We start from the raw sequence: 22511 nt of genomic DNA, 5'->3' as shown, positions 1-22511 counted from the left end.
TAATGTATTTTATCACCATCAGGGTGGAGTTTATCTTCACTACATACCTAAATGGCACTGAGCTTATTAATGCCATAGAGAATATCAACTATAAAGGTGGAAACACACGCACTGGAGCTGGCCTCAAATACATTGCAGATAACTTCTTTAATCCCGCCTATATCAGAGATGTTCCCAAGGTGAGCTGCTTAGTTTTGAGTGTGTTGGTTCATTTTATTTGTAATTTGTTGATAATTGTGCTATTCTAGCCCTTTGTGTAAGGGTGGAGTTATAAAGTACTATGGGAAATTTTAGGACTTGATCATGACCATTTTGACACTGACCAAGTGTAACAAAATTTTGGTATTGGCATGGTTAATTAAATACATATAGATTTACCATTAATATAATTAACAATTATGAATAATGAACAATTCATTTAATTTCATTACCTCATCAGTCAGTCTTTCACCCCTTTAGATCACTATTCTCATTACCGATGGTAAATCTCAGGACAATGTGCAGGAACCTGCTCAAAAACTACGTAGTCTAGGAGTCAAAATATTTGCTGTGGGTAAGAGCTGTGTTTGCATGTGTGTGTCAACTAAAATGATCAGCTTATCTGTTTTCTGTGGATTTAGTGAAGGCAGTTTGCTGATGAAATATCTTTCGAGTTAAAAAAAACATTGCTGTTTGTATTTTTATTATTGTGGTTTCTCACTCCCTGCCTGTCGGTATGCTTAGGGATAAAGAGTGCTGATCCAAATGAGCTGAATCTTATTGCCTCTCCTCCACAAAGTGAGTTCATCTCACAGATTGGGAACTTCAAAGCTCTCAGCACTTTGCTGCCCCTTGTGTATACACGTGTCTGTACAACATGTGGAGGCTCTTATTCTAGTGATGGTAAGCCAAACACGGGCGTGCGCACACACACACACACACACACACACACACACACACACACACACACACACACACACACACACACACACACATTCACAATGTAAATAATTGAAAGAAGGTGTTTCTTTTTGGAGTTTGGAACATTTCATTTTTTAATATATAGGATTGAAAGTTGCATGATGTTAAACAAAGCCTGAACTTGGTGTTTCTGTTTCTCCCTCAGAAGCCTACAGTGGTCCATCAGATTTGCAGTTTTTGAGTGAGACCACTGATTCACTGAGATTTCAATGGACGTCTGCAGGAGGGCCATTGAGTGGCTATGTGGTTCAGTACAGGCCCCTAAATGGCTTTGGTCAACCAATTACAGCAGAGCTCCGACAGGTGAGAAGGATTAATTTGTAGGATGTATATTAAACAATATATCTATGTGGCTTTCAGTGGGCAGGACACTTTTTACAAGGGCTGTCGATTTAACATGTTAATTCAGTGCGATTAATTTTACAAAAAATAACGCGTTAAACAATTTTACGCAATTAATCGCCTGCCCACGGACCATAATATGGAAGATTCCTGAGAAATGCAAGCTTGTAGTACCACCTGTTTACTCCAGAGGGCAGTAAGTGAAATTTCAGTTGTATGAGCAATGCACAGTTTATACAGTGAAGAATAATGTAATGTTTATACCTTATGTTCTTGCGTTCAAAACACTCGAAGGAGCGCAAATGCGAACTAAGGGATCTCAAGATGTGTTTAAAGATTGAGTATTAAACTATATTTAACTTGACACAGTGACCTAAACATTTTATGTTTATGACTCAACACACCCTAGACATCTGACGCAGGTGTAAATTGACAGGTCCTTAAACAAGCCCTCATAATAAATCTCCAACTGATTGACAAATTCACTTGTGAAATGGATTGTTGTGAACTATATGCCAATGATTGACTTATGATCAATAATATAATAGTAAACAATACATTGTATTCTAAAGCCACTTTTTGTATTGTCTTATCAATGATTAACTCTTCTGCTACAGGAATGTAAAGCATTTTAATTATCTGAATATTTATATATATATATATATATATATATATATATATATATATATATATATATATATATATATATATATATTTTTAAATATTTAAAGATAACTATGTATAATTATGTATTGATATAAATATGTACAATCTTTATATATTGAATTATTGTTATATGAGGGGCTTTCTCAGCAAATATTTGTATATGAGATTTAATTGAATCAGGACACCATGTAATTAATTTGATTACAATTTTTTAATCGATTGACAGCCCTAGATTTTACCTGTAAGAGTGTAAGGTATGTGAACATACTGACTTGCTTGTTATCATAAGAGGGTCCACTTCTGTCATGTGAACACGATTTGCATTTAAAAATCTGACACAGAGCAGAAAACTATGCTCTGGAAACTGTGCTACATGCCAGTCTTTGTGCCAGTCTTTCAAAGTTAAGATTAATGGTAATACATGTATTCAAGTAGCCTGCCAAAAGATTTGTTTAAGCAGTGTCAGACTTATCATTAATTTGTTGTAAATAATCTTATATCTTGGTTGCATTCCAAATTAAGACCATAATCACTTAGACCCTTCATGATAAAGTATTTAATTCACTATATTAACATAGAATAAGAATTACCACATGGTTTTTTATATATCAACCTTTTTTCCAGCAAAAGTATCTATAACGTGATATATTCTGAAATCAAATTACTCATAACATATTTTACAAACATTATATAGTTCATATTGCATATTTAATACAGTCCATCCCTATGTTGGAGAGATGCCACTTCTGTTCGACCACTATTGTGTCCTTGAGCCAGCCATTTAACCACAGGTGGCCTGAGGTGGTTCTGCAGGCACTCTGTATGTACAGATTTGTGACAGCCATTCAGACAGTGAGGGGGCACTGTGAGGCAACTGGAGCATGCTTTTAGGACCAGCCTGCAGCTTTGGAACAACCACAGAAAGAATTCATTTTTGCTCCAGTTAATTGTAAATGTAGCCAGAAGTAATTTGAGGCAGATGAGTGTGATTATTATCGGGAGTTACTTGACTCTGAATCCTGAGAGATTGTCCATTTAACTCTTTATCCTAAAGGATTTTGTTTTGATGAAACTTTTATATAGTTAAGGTGGTTTTTTGTTATACTGGAAAAAAAAAAATGTTGTTTACACCAAGCATAGCGTAATAGCATCCAGATGAACTTTAGTCTTTATCCTTTTCCTGCAGGAAACGATACCAAGCAGCCAGCAGAGCTATGTTGCACGAGAACTGCGTGCAGGCACAGACTACTTGATCACTGTGATCGCTCAGTACCCCAACAGCTTAGGAGAGTCTGTTTCAGCCAAGGCCAGAACAAGTGAGAACTGCACAGAACTTCAATGTATAATTTGCTTAAAAAAAATGAAAACAATCAAACTTATTCCATTTTTCCTACCCCAAACTACTCTCTAGAGCCTCTCCCAAGTGTAACTGCACTACGACTGGTTCAAGCTGGGTTCTTAACTCTTGCATTGGCCTGGAATTCTCCAGCTGACCAAGTACAGGGCTACAGAATTACCTATGGTCCTACAGGTGAGATAGACATACAGTACATCTACACACATTATAATACACAATTCTACAATGTAATAGTTGACCATTACTTCTAGTATTAGTCAGAGGAAGAGATTATAGTGGATAAATATAAGGTAAATATGTCAGATGCCTAGAGAAGGAAAGGATAAGTGGGACAAACAACATGGTAACATAAGCTAGAAAGCAATAATTGTGAGCGGTATTTGCACAGTGGTAGAGTGTTCTGAGTGGTTTTTGGTGGATTGTCATGCAATTAATAGGGTGTTCAGCAGCATTTCTAGGTGGTTGCTTTGGTGTTCTGGATGGTTGCTAGGTGGTCAAAAGATCACACGCCTAAGTCTTAATGATATTCTTGTACTTATTGCCTTGGTTCCTCCTTCAATGTAAATCTATGGGATTATTGTGGATGCAGAATCATACGGAAACCATACGTCTAATCACAGAATAGTAATAGCATACCTCTCCTTAAAATAATATATATGTATGACTTTATTCTGCAGAACACAAACAAAATTCAGCTCTGTAGGTGCACACAATGGAAATTAATATTGTACAATATTTGAAGCTCCAAAAAGTACATACTGTAAAGGCAGCATAAAGCAATCCATACAATATATGGTTTTATTTTTGAATTTGAAATTAGAGGTCGACCGATATTGGTTTTTTCAGGCCGATGCCGATGCCGATCTTTTGAAATCCGGGTCGGCCGATGGCCGATTAATGCTGCCGATTTATTTTGGCCGATATGTGCTTGTTTTTAACCTCTTATTTGAACCTTTTATTTGAAAGATAAAATTTAACACAATTACTTAAGATAGACAAAACTTCTCAACAAATACATTTATTGAACACTTGACCAATCTGCACTTGTACACTTAAAATTAAAAATGTATAATGTAAAAACATATTTTATAAATAGTGTATAACAAATATATTAAATAAACAAAGCAGGTGTTACGAACTGCTCCGAGTCACGAAGGTTGAGATCCAAATGCAGCTTTAATTAAGGGGCAATCCAGACACATAATCCAATATTCAGAGCATCCAAGAGAAGCACAGGCATAACTAGGGATGGGTATCGTTAAGGTTTTAATGGTATTACTATCTTACCGATACTGCTTATCGATCCGGTACTTTAATGGTATTCTTAACGGTTCTTTTTGTTATATATATATATATATATATATATATATATATATATATATATATATATATATATATATATATAATTTTATTTCAGGAAGGTCTAACATTACTGTTCAGGTGTGGTCTAAAAAGAAATCTAATAAAGTAATCAATTGTAAAATAACACTGCATAGTTTATCATAGATAGATTAATGCTCATTAATGCTGAAGTTATTCATTCAAGAGCTGTAAGTGATTTTCTCTTTGCCTTTTGTTGTTTGATTCGCAGTAATGGCTCAATCGTCACATGTTTAATAGACAGTTTCCCCTTTAAGACCGAGTTCAGATCTAATAGGCTCCTGATGCAGCATATTTTCTCCCCAACTATTTCCATAACTACGTCCATTTAAGACATAAACTGTGTTTAAGTGAATCTCCAAGCCGGTCGTTTTGACATATTTTTGTGTATATTTGATCGTTTAGACGCGCACATGAAACCCAAAGTAGCCTATAGTTTACTTGTCTCGTTGTGGTCTGTATCCTAGCGCGCGCCGCCTTGGGAACGGTAGCCTATCTCTTGCGCTCTTTTTATTATTACAAGCGTCCCGCAATTTAGCAACAGTAGCATTTTACAACAATCACCGATCGTGCTGATTCTGACGTTAAGTTTGAGCTTTAGGGAGAAATGTCAGTGCACCGCTGTGAAGGGAAGGAAGTTGTGCTAGACAGAATGCGGCTTATGTATAAATATTATTTTTATAATCTTTGGAAGGCGAAATCTAAAATTAAATCAGACTAATAATCACAGATCTAAACCAGGCTATGTTTGAATGTTTAGTTCTGTCCTCCGTCGTCACTCATTATGCAGGGCTCATGTTGTGCTCGCTGTAGCACCGCGTGAGCGAGTTCTCTCTCTCTCTCTCTCTGACTGCGAATAGCTAAATTGCATCACAGACAAATGGTTTCATATTATTATACATAGAAATGGCTGGCGAGATAAAATAACTTTCTCTTTATAGCAATAAAGAATGTATTTTCTTAATTTCTCCAGTACCGACAGCAGAACCGATAACGTCCGAGCTTACCAAAGCCAGTCCTTCAAATACTGCTTTGGTATATTTTTATTACTTATTTATCTGCATTGAGTGACAACCCTCTCAAATATAAGACACACAAACAGAACAAATAAAAGTCTCAGATTCACTGTCTGTAATTGCAAAATTCTTGCTTCCTTATTGTGACATGATAGCAACCCTTCTGCTGTGATAATGCAACTTCAACTGCGCTATCAATATCCAAAGTAGCCGAACGTCATGTCAACTATCGCGTTTGTCACGTTTTTTTCTTGAAGTTGGCAGTAACATATCAAAAGTTTTTAATTAAATCTAAAGAAGTTATACAAATTTAACCCTTACTGTTTTCTCCAAGGAACTTAGCTCCTTCCTTGAGGTCTGCTCACTCTGCTGGAAAATGACTCTAGGGGCAGTGTGCGTCGAACACGTGTTCCACAACAACACTAGGCTGCCCACAGATGCGCCTGCCTAATAATCGGCTTGATATGCGTGGATATTGGCCGATGCCGATTATGTAAAAAAACCTCTATTTGAAATCTTTATTGTCATTGTACCCATACAATGAAATTGGATGCAATCCGATCAGTCCAACATCAAATCAAATAAAGTGCAACAGGTATATAAATATAAAAGAGCCTCTAAAAGTAGCTCTAAAAAATGCATAAAAGAAAAAGAAAAAAGGAAATGAAAACACATCATACCACCCATACCCAACAGTTAACTGCACGATACATCTCCTTAATAATGCATTCAAGTAGTGTTTAGTGCTGCTATTGCTTTTGGATAAAAACAGTTTTTTAATCTATTTGTTCGTGTTTTCATTGTCCTGAAACGTCTGCTTGAGGGCAGCAGTTCACACAGGGAGTGTCCAGGGTGAGATGGATCTTTAAGTATTTTCTGGGCTTTTTTGAGGCAGCGGGAACTGTAAAGATCTTCCATGGAGGGGAGAGGGCAGCCAATAATCTTCTAGGCAGTGGTTACGACTCTCTGGAGTGCTTTCCTCTCTGTTTCTGTGCAGCTGGCAAACCACACACAGATACAATAAGCCAGTATGCTCTCTATGGAGAAGGACAGAAGCACTTTTTGGGTGAGGTGGTTCTTCCTAAGTATCCTCAGGTAGTAAAGTCTCTGCTGTGAATTCTTTACCAGTAGTGTGGCGTTAGTGCTCCAGATTAGGTCCTCCTCTATGTGCACGCCCAGGGACCTGAAATCCGGGATCTTCACACATGCCCCGCTGATCAAAAGGGGCTGAATATCCATAACATTTTTCCTGTAGTCTATATCAGCTCCTTGGTTTTGTTGGTATTGAGGACCAGGTTGTTATCCATGCACCACACAGACAGCCGCTCCACCTCGTCCCAATAAGTATAATATCCAATAGATATTGTCAATAATTAATACAATAATATTAATTGTTGGTCTTCTAAAGCGATCCTATTGGTTTTGGGTGAGAACAGGCCAAAATATAATAATTTTTAAGCTTGATTACATGCACAGAGCACTAGATGGTGCTAGAATGTGTAATCGAGCTTGAAATCAAGATTGTGCCTAGACAGGGGCCTTGGTAGCTCAGCAAGTTAAGACGCTAACTACCACACCTGGAGTCGCAAGTTTGAATCCAGGGCATGCTGAGTGACTCCAATCAGGCTTCCTAAGCAACCAGTTAGCACGGTTGCTAGGATTGGTAGAGCCACGTTGGGTTAACCACCTCGTGGTCGCTATAATGTGGTTCTTGCTCTCGGTGGGGCTTGTGGTGAGTTGTGCATGGATGCCGTGGAGAATAGCGTGAAGACTTAAAGCACATTGGGAATTCCAAATTGGGGAGAAAAGGGGAGAAAGTAAGAAATGATGGCATGAGGCTGAATAATTGAGAGAATTTAAATTTAACAAGTCATAGAATTTAAGGTATCAATCATATACTCAGCACAAATGATGCTAGATGAGTTAAATGCTTAATTGCTTGGGTTAGGAGCTCAAATATCTAATCCCAAGTAGAGCAATAGTAATAGTGATGCTTGCCTAAACAAGCACCACTAGCTAATTATTTGTAAGTTTCTAAAAAAAAGTTTGATAAAGCGAAGATGGGGATGGCAATAAAAGGTTTTCTTTGTTCCCCCAAAGCATTATGTCTATTGTTTGAAGGAATGCCAGTTTGATTTGTGGTTGGTATCCAGGTGTAAGCTGGCAAAGAACAGTCAAATTAGGTGTGGCCCTGTGTCAGGTCATTTAAGGAAAGATGTTTGAACCTGCCTGATGTTGCCTGCAAATTAATTGATGCTGAAACTGTGATTTGAAGCTACACTGACTCATATGTTGGTGATGTTCTTAGATATTCTCTGGCTTTTATTCTAGAAGCTGCTATTCATGTGATTTATATGTATAGACCTAAGTGCTTATACTATATTTTCTTGTATGTGGCATAAATTGTGTGTTCCTTTTTGTTTTGTTAATAGGTCAGCCAGCTGTGCAGTTGGTGGAGCAGTCTGTTGGGGCAGAGTCTACTTCTATAACTTTGCACAGTCTTAAGGCAGACACAGAATATGTCATCAACCTATACCCTCTATTTCCCCGCAACAGTGCCTCACCAGCTACTCTGACTGCACGCACACGTGAGTCCTCATATTCAAAAAACACACATTAACAGAATAACTACAGCATATATGCTACCACCTGAAGCTCTGTCCATCTAATTGCCTGTGTTTGCAGTGCGTTTAGAGGGAGTGCAGCAGCTCTCTGTTGAGACCATTTCCAGCAACAGTGTCAAAGTCCGCTGGACAGGAGTAACAGGGGCTAGAGGATATAGAGTTGTCTGGGGCCCTTTCACAGGTCAACAAACAAATCTCAGCTGATTTTTCAAGGGGCTATTTTTTTTTTAAATCTATTTTATTTTTAATCCTTATTCTTGTTTTAGCAGCATAATTTGCAGCCAGAATTAAAGACCTGACTGGTTAATTTACATTGCCCACACAACATTTTCTCAATAGATGCATCTTTAACAGCTGCCCCACTTACACTCACTGTCCATCTAAATTACCACAGAGAAGTCTTTACACCATTTTTACAATTTCTCTCTGGCTGTGTCTCTATTAGGAAGTGATGTGGAGACCGTAGAGCTGAGAGAAGATAGCGAAATTCACACACTGGTGAATCTGCAACCAGACACAGAGTATATTGTTACAGTCATCGCCCTGTACAATGGAGAAGCTGAAGGACCTGCGGCCACTGCACGCTTTAAGATAGGTACACTAACACACACAAGTAGATACATGCACAGCTAAAGGTATAACAAAGCAGAGAAAAACATAATTTTGTCACACTTTGAGTGCTTGGCTTCCCAGACATCTCAACACAACCAAATATAACAGGGCTGGATTACTGAGAGGAAGGATGTGAGCTGCAAGAGTATACGGTAGGGCTGAAACAATTAGTCGACGTTATCGACAACGTCGACAATAAAAAATTTGTCTCATTTAACATAACATGAGATCACATTAAACTCTAATGATGACGCGCGAGAGCAGCGCTGCAGTTCATACCTGACTGAGAAGAGGAAGAATTATACAGCTCACAATCCAGATGCACTCTAAACTTTCCAACCAGCTTCAAGTGATGTAGATTGCATAGAATGAGGGAATAATAAATATAAGTAAATATAGAAGTACTCTCGTTGTGGAATATGTGAAGCCAGAGCTCTTTAAAGGGAACAACCCGGCTTTACATCATAAATGCAGCTATATTTAATGCGTTATAGCTTTATTAAAGTTCAAATAATAAGGAAGAAGGTCATGTAAATAACTACAAACTCCAAAACTGTCATTTCTCTGTGCGGTCAGCACCTCTTCTATGAGCTGCACGAATGTCCCGATCTAAGGGGGAGAGAGGGTAGTCTTATTATATAGTATTTATTTGTATGATATAAGACACAAAGAAATAGATATCCTGTGATAGTAAATTTAAATAGAGTGGTGGTGGTGTAGTGGTCTAAGCACATAACTGGTAATCTGGTAATCAGAAGGATGCTGGTTCGAGCCCCACAGCCACCATTGTGTCCTTGAGCAAGGCACTTAACTCCAGGTTGCTCCAGGGGGATTGTACCTGTAATAAGGGCTCTGTAAGTCGCTTTGGATAAAAGCGTCTGCCAAATGCATTAAAAAAAAGAAAATATATATATAAATAGATATGACATATTATAAAAAATATAATTAATGGAAGTGCAAAAAAATCTTAAATAAATAAAAACAACACTTACATGCCTTGGGTTTCTAGAGACCCTATTAACTTTTGGTACTTAAACCATAAATTATTTTATATATATATATATATATATATATATATATATATATATATATATATATATATATATATATATATATATATATATATATATATATATAGATATCTCTTTGCATTTTTGCCATTCTATTTGTGTTACACTATTTATAAGAGATAATTAAGGAATACTAAAGAGGTGTGGGCACAAATAAGGGTTTAAGGGTTAATATTCATCTCTCCCTAAGAGAGAGATCACTTGTGTGCAAATTTGTACCCTTCAGCATGCTAATGGTGGCATGCATGACTAAGGTTACCAACTCCTGGCCTAGTCTGTCATGACGTGCCTTCTTGTATTATTTTATGAGGAAGGATCTCCAGCTAGCTTGTTCAGCATTTACTTGGAGAGTTGTGTATTGAATTAAGATGTACAGATGGCCTCAAATATAGAGAGAAAATAAAGGACAGCATAATATGTCTCAAGCATATTCATCACACACAGACAGTAAGGCAGTTGCTTTTAATTTTGCCATTGACTCAAATTAAAAACAACTGAACTCTCATTAAAGACAGATATTCTTTCATATGAATCACAGACCGCTGCAGTTGATTGTGTGAGGGTATCTGTATACACGTACACATGATAAAAAGGGAAACGGGAGAGGAACGTTCTCTAAATGCAACAAAGAGCACAAACTTTGGAAAGATGGAAACAATTACTTTAATACTTTATGGGATGAGGGAAAGAAGGCTGAAGGATGTTCAATGTGATTGGCTTTCAGAAGGCTCAGAGCAACAGGTCCTGAGAGCCACGACTACAGGACCCACCAGCATTAGATTAACTTGGAACCTTATACAGGCTGCCAGGGGCTATCGGTTGGAGTGGAAAGCTGGAGAAAGTAAGAAACTTGCAATCTAACTTGCAAACATCCATTTACACATATGCATCTTGGTCAGTCCCAAAAAAAAAAAAAATGTTTTAAGGCATTGATCCTGGATTTAATATTTAAAGGTTCTTTAGAATATACTTTACAGTAGAATCTCTGAACGTATATAAATAATCTTACAGTACAGACATAATGAATTGAAAGTGTGAGTTGTGTGGCATTAAGTTCATGTCTAGCCATCTATATGCTAGTGTACTCTTAAAGACTTTAAGCAGATTACAAATGTGAAATTCTCATTTGATGACTCATCTTGCGTTACACAGATTTCTGTTCAATATAATGTTCTCAAGAATGAGAATGCCCATTTCCCTATAAACATACCCTACAGCTGACAAGCAATAGCAAATAGCAAATCATGATACATGACAAGCATTCTTATGTTAATTGTATTTAAAATACATGACAACATTTAATTGTATTCATTGCACTGTCAAGCCCCTTTACACACAAATAAATGCTCACCTACAAGCACACTCTTTTATCGAATTAAACTGACACATTATGCACTTTATACAAGAACACAGAGATCAAATTTTCAAAGTTATAAAGTTGTTGTTTGGTCTACTGACCACAGGGGGCAGAGTTCAGATGCAGGATTTCCAACAGAGCACCACCAGCTATGAGCTGAGAAGTCTGCAGCCAAGCACTGAGTACATCATAACACTATTCACACTCTATGATGGACGAGAGGAGGCTACATTCTTTTCGACCAAATCAACAGGTCAGAATAATCATTAGAAATAATTGAAAATATAGATAGGTTTCCTAGTTTAGCAGGTACATCACTTCAAGTTGTTCTGAGATGGCTTGCCCAGCATTTTGTATTTCAAGTTGCTGTGGATGAAAAAGTGTTTAATGACAAATAAGTAATAATTCTGTTTATAACAAGGGACATCTTGCTCTGTGTACAGGTATAGCCGGAATCCCTTGATTTTATGTTTTTGTTTGTTTATGTGGTCATGTGTGTTTCCATCTTTCAGTTGTTACTATGTGGATTGTGTTTAGTAGGACAGCCAGTCGGTCGTGTTATGAACCTGAGGATGATAGTTTTGCTAAATACGATACAGGCCTGAGGCCTCCCATGGTCATGGAAAACCTGGAAACATAAGGGAATTGTGATATCCAGGGCTGGAAAAATCATGGAAATAATACAATTCTAAAATGTAATGGAGAAGTCATGAATATACATTTATACACTCTGTAAAAATTATTTTTCGGCTATCAAACATCTAGATAGATCAGGAAAAGTCATGGAAATTTGGGGGAACACTGATGATAAACTGGTAAATATTTAAGTACTGCTCCAAGATCATTTGTAATAATTGGTGGTAACTGAATGTTCAACAGGTCAACCACTAAGGGTGACCAACTTCCGTCTAGTCAGCAGCAACAGCCGACGAATCAGGATTGCATGGACTGGTGTTTCAGGGGTGACAGGTTATCGGCTTACCTGGAGACAAGGAAGCAGTAGGTGGAGCCTATGATGTAGACCTATCTATACAACCTGTTTGGTTTCTTTTCTTCTCTTGATAGTAGATCATTTTTATTCATTTAAATCAGTCAACAGATCTCTCTTTCATTCACTCACTCTCAGGTGCAGAGCTATTCCGTGTCCTAGGTGGTGATATCACTACCCACACTATAGACGGGCTGCAGCCAGATGAATCTGTTATAGTGGGAATTGCCCCAGTGATTGATGGGCGGATTGGGGAAGTGGTCACTATTTCTGCTAGAACCAATGGCCCCACTGGAACAATCACAGGGCTGCGTGTCATTGAAGTTTCATCTACAAGGATACTAATATCTTGGGCTGCTGTGAATAGAGCAACAGGCTACAAAATCACTTGGCGGCAAAGTGACGGTACAGGCAACATTAAAGGGATAGTTCTCCCAAAGTGAAAATTCTATCATCATCATCAATTACTTATCCTTATGTTGTTTTACACACATATTATTTTTTCCTACTGTTTAACGCTAAATGTATTTTGTGGTTGCTGTTTTCCATGCATTTACAATGAAAGGGGACTGAAGCTCATACTTCAGGAACTTACATTTTTAGTCTGTTAGTTACACAGAGCTTTCAAAAAGACATTTTTATGTGGATTTTGTATAGTTACTGTTTTTTCACATCAACTTTTCTCTGAATTTTAACATATGAGCCATACCAGATTGGTTAACTAATCTGTGAACAATTGGTCTAAAGCTATTTGATACTTAGATGGTATTGGATTATTATTATTTTTTTCACATCGTAGGAGTGGAAGACTCTGAGAATGTAGCTGCTGATGTGACTTCCTATACCATTGATAGACTCCAGGAAGGTGCAACATACCAAGTATTTGTCTCAGCCCTTTTTAACTCACGGGAAGGACCTGCTGCCACTGTGACTGCAAGGACAGGTAGAACTGCACAGATCTTTATAACATCATGAATAACTTATTAAGATGCAACCACAGAAGCACCGTTGGTACACGTTAAGAAAATTTGCTTTCTTTTTGTTCTCAATGGAATATTCTGGGTTAAACTGAAGTCTAAGTGGCAAAATTTATAAAAAAAAACAAGTTTCATCAAACTTCTAGTTTTTAGTTTTTAAATTATAGCAACAAGACTTCACATTTGAGAAGTACAGTAGCACAGATACAAAAGGATAATTTAGATTTAAAGATAAATAAATAAATAAATAAATATATATATATACACTCACCTAAAGGATTATTAGGAACACCATACTAATACTGTGTTTGACCCCCTTTCGCCTTCAGAACTGCCTTAATTCTACGTGGCATTGATTCAACAAGGTGCTGAAAGCATTCTTTAGAAATGTTGGCCCATATTGATAGGATAGCATCTTGCAGTTGATGGAGATTTGTGGGATGCACATCCAGGGCACGAAGCTCCTGTTCCACCACATCCCAAAGATGCTCTATTGGGTTGAGATCTGGTGACTGTGGGGGCCATTTTAGTACAGTGAACTCATTGTCATGTTCAAGAAACCAATTTGAAATGATTCGAGCTTTGTGACATGGTGCATTATCCTGCTGGAAGTAGCCAACAGAGGATGGGTACATGGTGGCCATAAAGGGATGGACATGGTCAGAAACAATGCTCAGGTAGGCCGTGGCATTTAAACGATGCCCAATTGGCACTAAGGGGCCTAAAGTTTGCCAAGAAAACATCACCCACACCATTACACCACCACCACCAGTCTGCACAGTGGTAACAAGGCATGATGGATCCATGTTCTCATTCTGTTTATGCCAAATTCTGACTCTACCATCTGAATGTCTCAACAGAAATCGAGACTCATCAGACCAGGCAACATTTTTCCAGTCTTCAACTGTCCAATTTTGGTGAGCTCTTGCAAATTGTAGCTTCTTTTTCCTATTTGTAGTGGAGATGAGTGGTACCCGGTGGGGTCTTCTGCTGTTGTAGCCCATCCGCCTCAAGGTTGTGCGTGTTGTGGCTTCACAAATGCTTTGCTGGATACCTCGGTTGTAACGAGTGGTTATTTCACGCAAAGTTGCTCTTCTATCAGCTTGAATCAGTCGGCCCATTCTCCTCTGACCTCTAGCATCAACAAGGCATTTTCGCCCACAGGACTGCCACATACTGGATGTTTTTCCCTTTTCACACCATTCTTTGTAAACCCTAGAAATGGTTGTGCGTGAAAATCCCAGTAACTGAGCAGATTGTGAAATACTCAGACCGGCCCGTCTGGCACCAACAACCATGCCACGCTCAAAATTGCTTAAATCACCTTTCTTTCCCATTCTGACATTCAGTTTGGAGTTCAGGAGATTGTCTTGACCAGGACCACACCCCTAAATGCATTGAAGCAACTGCCATGTGATTGGTTGATTAGATAATTGCATTAATGAGAAATTGAACAGGTGTTCCTAATAATCCTTTAGGTGAGTGTGTATATATATATATATATATATATATATATATATATATATATATATATATATATATATATATATATTTATTTTTTTTTTTTTTACTGATATGTTACAAGTGCTTTAAAAAAAACTACAAGCAGCACAAATCTGCTTTTCAATGCTCTGGTTAATTACTGTGCATTACCGTTAACATGGGTTATTTTTTTTATGAAATTAAGTAAAAATTATTTTATGTGGTTATTTACAGCATGGCAGTAAACTTATTTATACCCAGAATTATTATTAAATAATTATTATTAGAAAATTATTCTACAAACCCTAAGCTTTACTGAGCTCTGACTTTTAAACTGTATAGTTGTAATACTTTGCATATTTTGTCCTTCAGATCAAACCACAGTGGGTCGGGTCACTAATTTACAGGTGCTGGAGGCCCAAGGTGAGGTTGTTAGAGTCAGCTGGGTTGGAGTTCAAAATGCGACATCTTACAGAATATTCTGGAAGAGGACTGATGGTGAGATCATTTTAAGTAGTTTGTGTAATCTGGCTTATATACTATAGGGTTTCAACCGACAGCGATAAACAGTAATAGAGGTGTACTTATGAATGTAGGTGGAGAGGAGCGGAGTCAATTTGTTGGTGGTAATGTGACATCAGTGGATCTGAGACAGCTGGATGAAGGAGCACAGTATGAGGTGAAGGTCTTGGCTATAGTTCGGAACAGAGAGGGCCCACCTGTCTCTGTCAGAATCACTACGGGTGAGTGCTGTTTGAATGTGATGTCTCTGTTAAAAATGAGGCTGGTCAAATATAAAGCAGTGGCTGTTTGTTTCTGCATATTTTAAAACAAAATGAAAATTAACTTTCATTAGTCATTTTGTTCACGGACTCCTGATCACCCAGCATTTTTTAAAGTGGCCCCCAATCCAAATAATTTGAGAATAACTGATCACTGCACGCACACGCACACATGCACGCGCACACACGCACACGGCAGAATAAAGAACAAAAACAAAAATAATGCAACTTGCACATAAAGTGTGCAAAGATTAACACATTATACCACTCCACAACAGTAATGTAAAAACATAACAAGAAGATACATTTACAGTGATTACACATGAACACGACTGACAGATACCTAACTGGATATAAACACAAGCAACAACCCATAATGAACTGGATAAATATGAGCACAAAGCGAGAATAAATAAAGAGTGCCAAGGAGGAGGGTAACAAGTGATACAGGTGGAACTAATAACAATATAAAAGGGGCAAACAAGGGGGCGGAGTCTCACTCAAGACAGACAGATACAAACAAAAGACATGAGTTCATGCTGCCAGAATTAAACAAGAGCAACATGCACTCTGTGGCAGGGCGGAGGGCGGGGCCGCGTCGTGATTGTACACACCCGGTCCCGTATTAGGCTAATCAAGCCTCCCGAGAGGGATAAAGGTCGACTGCAGAGGATCGTGCAGGAGAGAGAGATTGTTTACGGACATGTCCATCATATGTGTGTGTTTATGTTTGTGCATTTGGTTTGAGTTTAATTAAATTATGATTTATATTGACAAGCCGGTTCTCGCCTCCTCCTTGCCCATCGTAACCCCCTTACATTGGTGCCACACACTCATGCTAGACAACAACAACACAAGAGATCACATGACAAAACCAAAAGGCAAGTCATGTATTCTCCACACAAGACACAGAAAAGACAAAACATGGGACAGCACATGAGACAGGACAGAAGTGCCTGGACTCAGCCACCAAGTAAATGAAACCAAACCAACTGAAGTGGCTGAATCCAGACAGACAGAGACTAAAAAGATAAGAGTGTCAGGGCTCTGCCATAAAAGTCAGGAAGACAAATCTAAGGGCAGAACCCTGACATTAACAGTATCCAATGAAGGAAGGAAAAATGGCATCAGAATAACATTTTGTAGATGCCCAGATAAACATTTATTGAGTGATGTTACTTTATGAAGGTGTCTGGAATTTACTGTTTGTTGACTAGGGGAGGTAAAGAAGGAGATTGTGGAGGGCTTGGATGTGTTGGACTCGACCCCAGGGGGGCTGCGTATTGTCTGGAGATCAGTGAGGGGAGCCAGCGCATATCGAATCTATTGGCGGTCCTCGCAAGGTACTGACACACGTGTGGGGCTTTTTACAAAACAATTCTGGATCGATCTACAAAAATACATATATCTGAATTTACATTAATTATTAATTATTCTCCTTGTTAAATCATACACCGGGCAAGACATTACAGATATAGACCATTTCAAGGACTATTCGTTGGTTTAAGGAAGTGACATCATTGCTCCTTTAACATTTTCTACTAGTCCTCATTCAAAACAGCAGGAAGCGCTTCATTCATAGCGACTTTAACACAATTTTCATAAAATGACATTGTTAAAATGTGGACCATGTTGTTTGGGGACTGGATGCTCCCTGGATGCCTGAACTAACGGAAATGAAAGTGTCTAGATGAAAAGCACAATGGATGCATGAACCACATCAGTGTAGCAAGATGACTGGATACTTGAAGCACATCTTATCTCTGGTAGGTGAATAAAATGTATGCCAACTAATTGTAGTTTGATAGGTAGAGCTCTAAAAGTGACTTTAGATTTTAGCTCCCATTATAATGAATGAAGCTGCACAAGTCATTTTCTACTACACTTAGTCTTTTATCCAAAATGACTTGCAAATTAGAAACACAAAAACATAAATCCTTACCTTGTCCACAGGTCATGCAGACAGCTTCATTGTACTGCTTCATTGATTATAAAAGGAGCGATCCAATATTAGGGAAATAATTGTGAGCATCTAAACTATAATATAATTTCATCAGCTCTCTCATGTAGATGCTCAGTATCAACAACATGTCTGGAAAAGTCACTTCAGGTAAACATTTTATGTTCTTTAAGAAAATATGTTAACTCAGAGCCTTATTTAAAGGATCTGGTGATGATACCGGACAAGCTCCCAGGCCCGTAGCATTAAATCCTTTGTTATAGTTTACATCCTTGAAATGGTCTATAGGTAAGCGCCATGTGTTGTGAAACACTACAAAATGGTCTATAGCTAAGCGCTATGTGTTGTGGTGGTGGCGTAGTGGCTAAAGCACAGGGCTGTTAATCAGAAGGTTGTTGGTTTGAACCCCACGACCACCACCATTGTGCCCTTGAGCAAGGCACTTAACTCCAGGTTGTTCCGGGGGGATTGTCCCTGTAATAAGTGCACTGTAAGTCGCTTTGGATAAAAGTGTCTGCAAAATGCATAAATGTAAATGTAAAAGGTGTGCTTACTCTATGCAAACAAACATATTGAACACGGGAGCTTTCAGATGTGTCTAAAATATACTGTAGCCGTGGACAAAAAGGCTGTTTTATTATACAACATTCTTAAAGTAAACAACTTACCAATGATCCTTTATATTAATAATTATATATATATATATAGTATAGAAATGATAAGGTATATGGATTTTATGCAGAACCCTTTACACAGAATTTGGCAATAAGCCAGCCTAACTTGCCAGTCATTTGCACCTCTACAGTGTTGGTGTTGTTACTTCCAGAATCAATTTTGAACTTTCAAGAGCCTAAAGATTATCAGCCCTAATTACTATGCTTTACTTAGGCGAATCTGAATCAAGTCGTCTTATTAGTGGTGATGCAACCTCATATACCCTTGACGGACTTCGCCCTGGTTTGAGCTACACTGTAAGATTGTCTGCTGTGGTGGAAAGTGGAGAGACTGAATCTGCCACCATCCAGGCCTCCACTGGTACATGCACAACATTGTGGGCTATGGCCCACAAACACCACTGCATCACATATCTTTCTCTGTTTTCCTTTGGCTTTCTCTGTCTCTCCCTAGCGTCTTTCTCTCATGTTTTTGTCACTTTTAGATGCCTTGCTACCTGTGAAAGGTTTGAGTGTGACGGACAGTACAGAAAATTCAGTGCTTTTGAGCTGGTCACCAGTAACAGGAGCCACAGGCTATATTTTACGCTGGAGAGAGGAGAGAGGTGAGGCAGGAAATTGACTTCTAAAAAGATAGCACAATTGATCTGTTGTTTTGGTAATACTTTACAGTAAGGTTCCATTAGTTAACATTAACTAACAATGAACCATACTTTTACAGCAGTTGTTAATCATAGTTAATGTTAATTTCAACATAAACTAATATGTGTTTTCTTTGCACTGCAAGATCATTCTTAAAACAGATACATTTGGCTGAGAAGAAAATCTGCAAAATACATTCCTATATATTCAGAGAATATACAGTACCTTAAATTAAGTTTATTTTTCTTACCCCATTGGCAAAAAGCTTTTTCTTATTTTAAGCATAAACCTCACAAGATGTATTCATATTGTGCTTGAAACAAACAAACAAACAAAATCTCTGAAAACTATATATCATATGAAGATTTGCCTCTCATTTAAAAAAAAAAAAAAAAAACTGGTTACGAAAATTATTTAAAACAATTTGCAGTAAGTTTTTTTTTTGCATTGACTGTATTAGGTATCTAGTCCCATGTTCTTCCCCTCTATATCTGTCTTAGACACAGGATCTGGTCAGTCTGTGACGCTGCCTGGTACAGCCAGTTCATTCCGTGTGATTGGTTTGCAGCTGGGCCGTCGTTACCGCTTCACAGTGCAGCCCACCTTCCAGAACCAGGTTGGATCTGAGAGCAGTGTGGAGGAGCGCACAGGTTACACAATTTCTTTCTTCCTTTTTTATCTCACTCCTTGATTTCTTCACACTAGGAATGTCCAATTTAATTTAGTGTATATTTTAATAAGAATTATCAATCAGTTAATTGATTAATCATTAACTGTTATACTAAAATGCAGAGTTGAGAGTTTTGGTATTTCCCCCTTAATAAAGAGGAAATATTCATTCTCAATTATTTAAATGTATTCATGTTTAGTATATACCTCATTTGTTTAATTTACCATTATTATTATTTTTTTTTTTTTGCCAGGCCGTTATTGTAAATAAATATTCTGTTCTTAAGTGAATTGCCTGGTTAAATAAAGGTTAAATAAAATGACAATGACTGTTAAAAATAATGTTGAGAGAAAATACAGATCAGACTCTTTCTCCAATAAAACTTTACTATATGGATTGTTTTATATTTAGACAGTCCTTTTGACTTTGAACTTTGAAGGCAAATTATAGTAAGCAGTGTGAATACAGTGCATAACGCACTATTATGCTGTCAGTCACAGTTAGATTTCTGCTCAGCAGACCTACTCTCTCCCAGCAAGCACTGACATGATTGCAGATTGTGAAGAAACAGGGAGACCGAATGATAATCATGTGCTTGTTGTCACTGACTTTAACACTCTATCACTGTGTTTGAAATGAACATAATTATATTTTATAGAGAAAGATGTTGTGATTGCACTGCAGTGAAGATTTTACACACTTGATTAATTACGACATTGATCACTTAATTTGTTAATTATATTCCTTGCTGAATATGTTTTGCACATCAATGTCTTAGTGTGTGTTGGAGGGCGTTTGGATGTGGTCTTTCTTGTCCCTGCATCTCGTGACCGCTCTGGCCTGGCAGCACCTGTGTTGTCTCTGCTGGCCAGTTCTGCTGGATCCTTCACATCTATCGGACCCAGAGACTCCCAGGTGTGTTCTTACAGGGATATATGTACAACTTCTATTATCTGTTCCCCTTAGCATTTTGGTAGTGTGTTCAGATCAGTTGTAATGGTGCATTTATTTGTGTGTGCAATGAAGGCCTTTGACTCCTTTGACTGAGTGCATGAGTGTGAACAGTGTGAATGACGTACTTGTAATACTTCTTTGCTCCAGATGGGGATAGTGGTGTACAGTGAAGATCCAAAAGTGCACTTCCTCCTCAATCGCCATAGCAACAGCGAGACCCTTCTGCAGGATATTCAGTCCACCCCTTTCAATGATAGACCAGGAAATAATATAGGTCTGTTTGTGTGTTTGTGTGTGTCTTAAACCTCACTTAAAATGTATATAATGTAAGTTTGCTGTGTTTTGTTTGTTTGTTAGTTAGCATTGTTGTGTATGGGTTCACTGGGATTGTCTGAAGTCTGCTTTTATGTGTAGGCCGGGCAATGACATTCGCTAGACAGTTTCTGCTGAGCACGTCGGCAGGTCGAAGGTCAGGGGTTCCTGGTGTGGTTGTCATTATCGCTGATGAGAAATCAACCAGTGATATCAGCCAGCCTGCTGCTGCCCTTAGAGCTAATGGTGAGCTACACCACACCAAACCAAACCAGATCCAACCATATACACATTTTCATGTTTCAATAATTTTACTATACCCTAATCCTACCGCTAAACCTAATCCTCACAGAAACTTGTTAATTGTAATATATATAAAATAATACATAGTTTGACTTTCAATTTATGAGACTTTTAAACTATTAATGTCCTCACTAGTAATTTTTTAATCATACTTCACTTAATTATTGAAGACATTTAAAAAAATGTAGCCCTCTGTAGTATAGACAATCTATTACACAGACAGACACACACGCACACAATTGTGTTGTATCATTTCCATTTATGTCTGTTGTTTTTATACTGAGCTACTGTATATGATTATTTATTTAGGTATAGATAGATCTTCTTAATATTTTTTTCTACAATTTCTACCTACAGTACATTATTAAGTATGTTTATTAAGCCGTTTTCCTTGTGAGGACATTTGGTCCCCACAATGTAGGCAACAACAACATACACAGAAAACCATTACGACTGCTCTGTCCCTTGTCCATATCGGCGGTTTAGCACTATAATATCTCTGTCCCTCAGGTGTGACAGTGTTGGCGGTAGGAGTTGGACGTGGAGACCCTGGAGAACTGCGTTTGGCAGTGACTGATGGCAGCACTCAGAATCTGCTCTATGCTCAAGACGCAAATCAGCTCTACAGTCTCCACTCCGACCTGGCAGACCTCCTCTGTGGCCTTGCACGAGGGACCGGAGTCATGGTCAGACCAAATCTATCTGTCATAAATGTTGTATCATAAATCTTTTTTATTTTGCTCCCTCGTCAAGCATGTCAGTATCATGATTATTCTTCTGTAGCAGAAGGTTTGTGCAGTATATTTTAGAGATATTTCAAACTGAATTAATAATCTCTTTTGGTGTGGAAAAAGAAGACGTGAGATAGTAAAGACTTATTGTGATTGGTTGTCTCTTTTAGACGGGGCCTTGTACTGTTGAATGTCCCAGGGTATGGATATATGGAAAAGACACACTCATACACAAACACCTTGAAATTACAACAAAGAATATATACTGTACATACACACAAGCACACATTTCTTTACATTTGTAAAAAAATGTACCATATAACGTAAAGTAAGTTTGACCTGTTTTTTTTTTTTATACATATTTTGCAGGGTGCTAAAGGGGATCAGGGACAGAAGGTAAAACTACTACTAATCCAAAATGACCAAAATAATTATTGTGATGTTCACAATCCAAGTGCATCCTTTTTCTAAATCAGTCAGCACATGCAAAGCTGTGTATAGCTAATTTTTAAATAACTCTTAAAATTAGATTTTAAATAAATCCTTTTAGACTTAGTGCCATTGTTAATTCATTTAGTATTCTGTCAATACACTCACCATAGGAAAGGCAATATCTTTATCTCAATTGTTTCACCTAAACAGCAGTACAATT

General features: G+C 37.8%; 1 protein-coding gene across 2 annotated transcripts in view; it reads left to right on the top strand.

Moving 5' to 3' along the window:
• Positions 1-22511, top strand: part of LOC127653675 (collagen alpha-1(VII) chain-like) — a 78704-nt gene that overhangs the window by 6856 nt on the left and 49337 nt on the right. For both annotated transcript variants that reach the window (XM_052140444.1, XM_052140443.1), the window contains exons 4-29: positions 23-179; positions 460-553; positions 724-882; positions 1106-1263; positions 3155-3284; positions 3380-3499; positions 8154-8309; positions 8407-8526; positions 8791-8940; positions 10752-10868; positions 11491-11637; positions 12264-12383; positions 12511-12777; positions 13172-13315; positions 15204-15329; positions 15428-15574; positions 16831-16956; positions 18462-18608; positions 18733-18852; positions 19390-19539; positions 20338-20474; positions 20661-20787; positions 20928-21071; positions 21639-21814; positions 22030-22059; positions 22229-22255. In XM_052140444.1, the coding sequence (XP_051996404.1) occupies positions 23-179; positions 460-553; positions 724-882; positions 1106-1263; positions 3155-3284; positions 3380-3499; positions 8154-8309; positions 8407-8526; positions 8791-8940; positions 10752-10868; positions 11491-11637; positions 12264-12383; positions 12511-12777; positions 13172-13315; positions 15204-15329; positions 15428-15574; positions 16831-16956; positions 18462-18608; positions 18733-18852; positions 19390-19539; positions 20338-20474; positions 20661-20787; positions 20928-21071; positions 21639-21814; positions 22030-22059; positions 22229-22255 (3496 nt within the window). The remainder of the gene's footprint in view (positions 1-22; positions 180-459; positions 554-723; positions 883-1105; positions 1264-3154; positions 3285-3379; positions 3500-8153; positions 8310-8406; positions 8527-8790; positions 8941-10751; positions 10869-11490; positions 11638-12263; positions 12384-12510; positions 12778-13171; positions 13316-15203; positions 15330-15427; positions 15575-16830; positions 16957-18461; positions 18609-18732; positions 18853-19389; positions 19540-20337; positions 20475-20660; positions 20788-20927; positions 21072-21638; positions 21815-22029; positions 22060-22228; positions 22256-22511) is intronic.

This window comes from Xyrauchen texanus, chromosome 13, assembly GCF_025860055.1.
Source record: "Xyrauchen texanus isolate HMW12.3.18 chromosome 13, RBS_HiC_50CHRs, whole genome shotgun sequence".
In the NCBI taxonomy this organism is placed as follows: domain Eukaryota; kingdom Metazoa; phylum Chordata; class Actinopteri; order Cypriniformes; family Catostomidae; genus Xyrauchen; species Xyrauchen texanus.
This window is presented reverse-complemented; position numbering and strand designations above follow the sequence as displayed.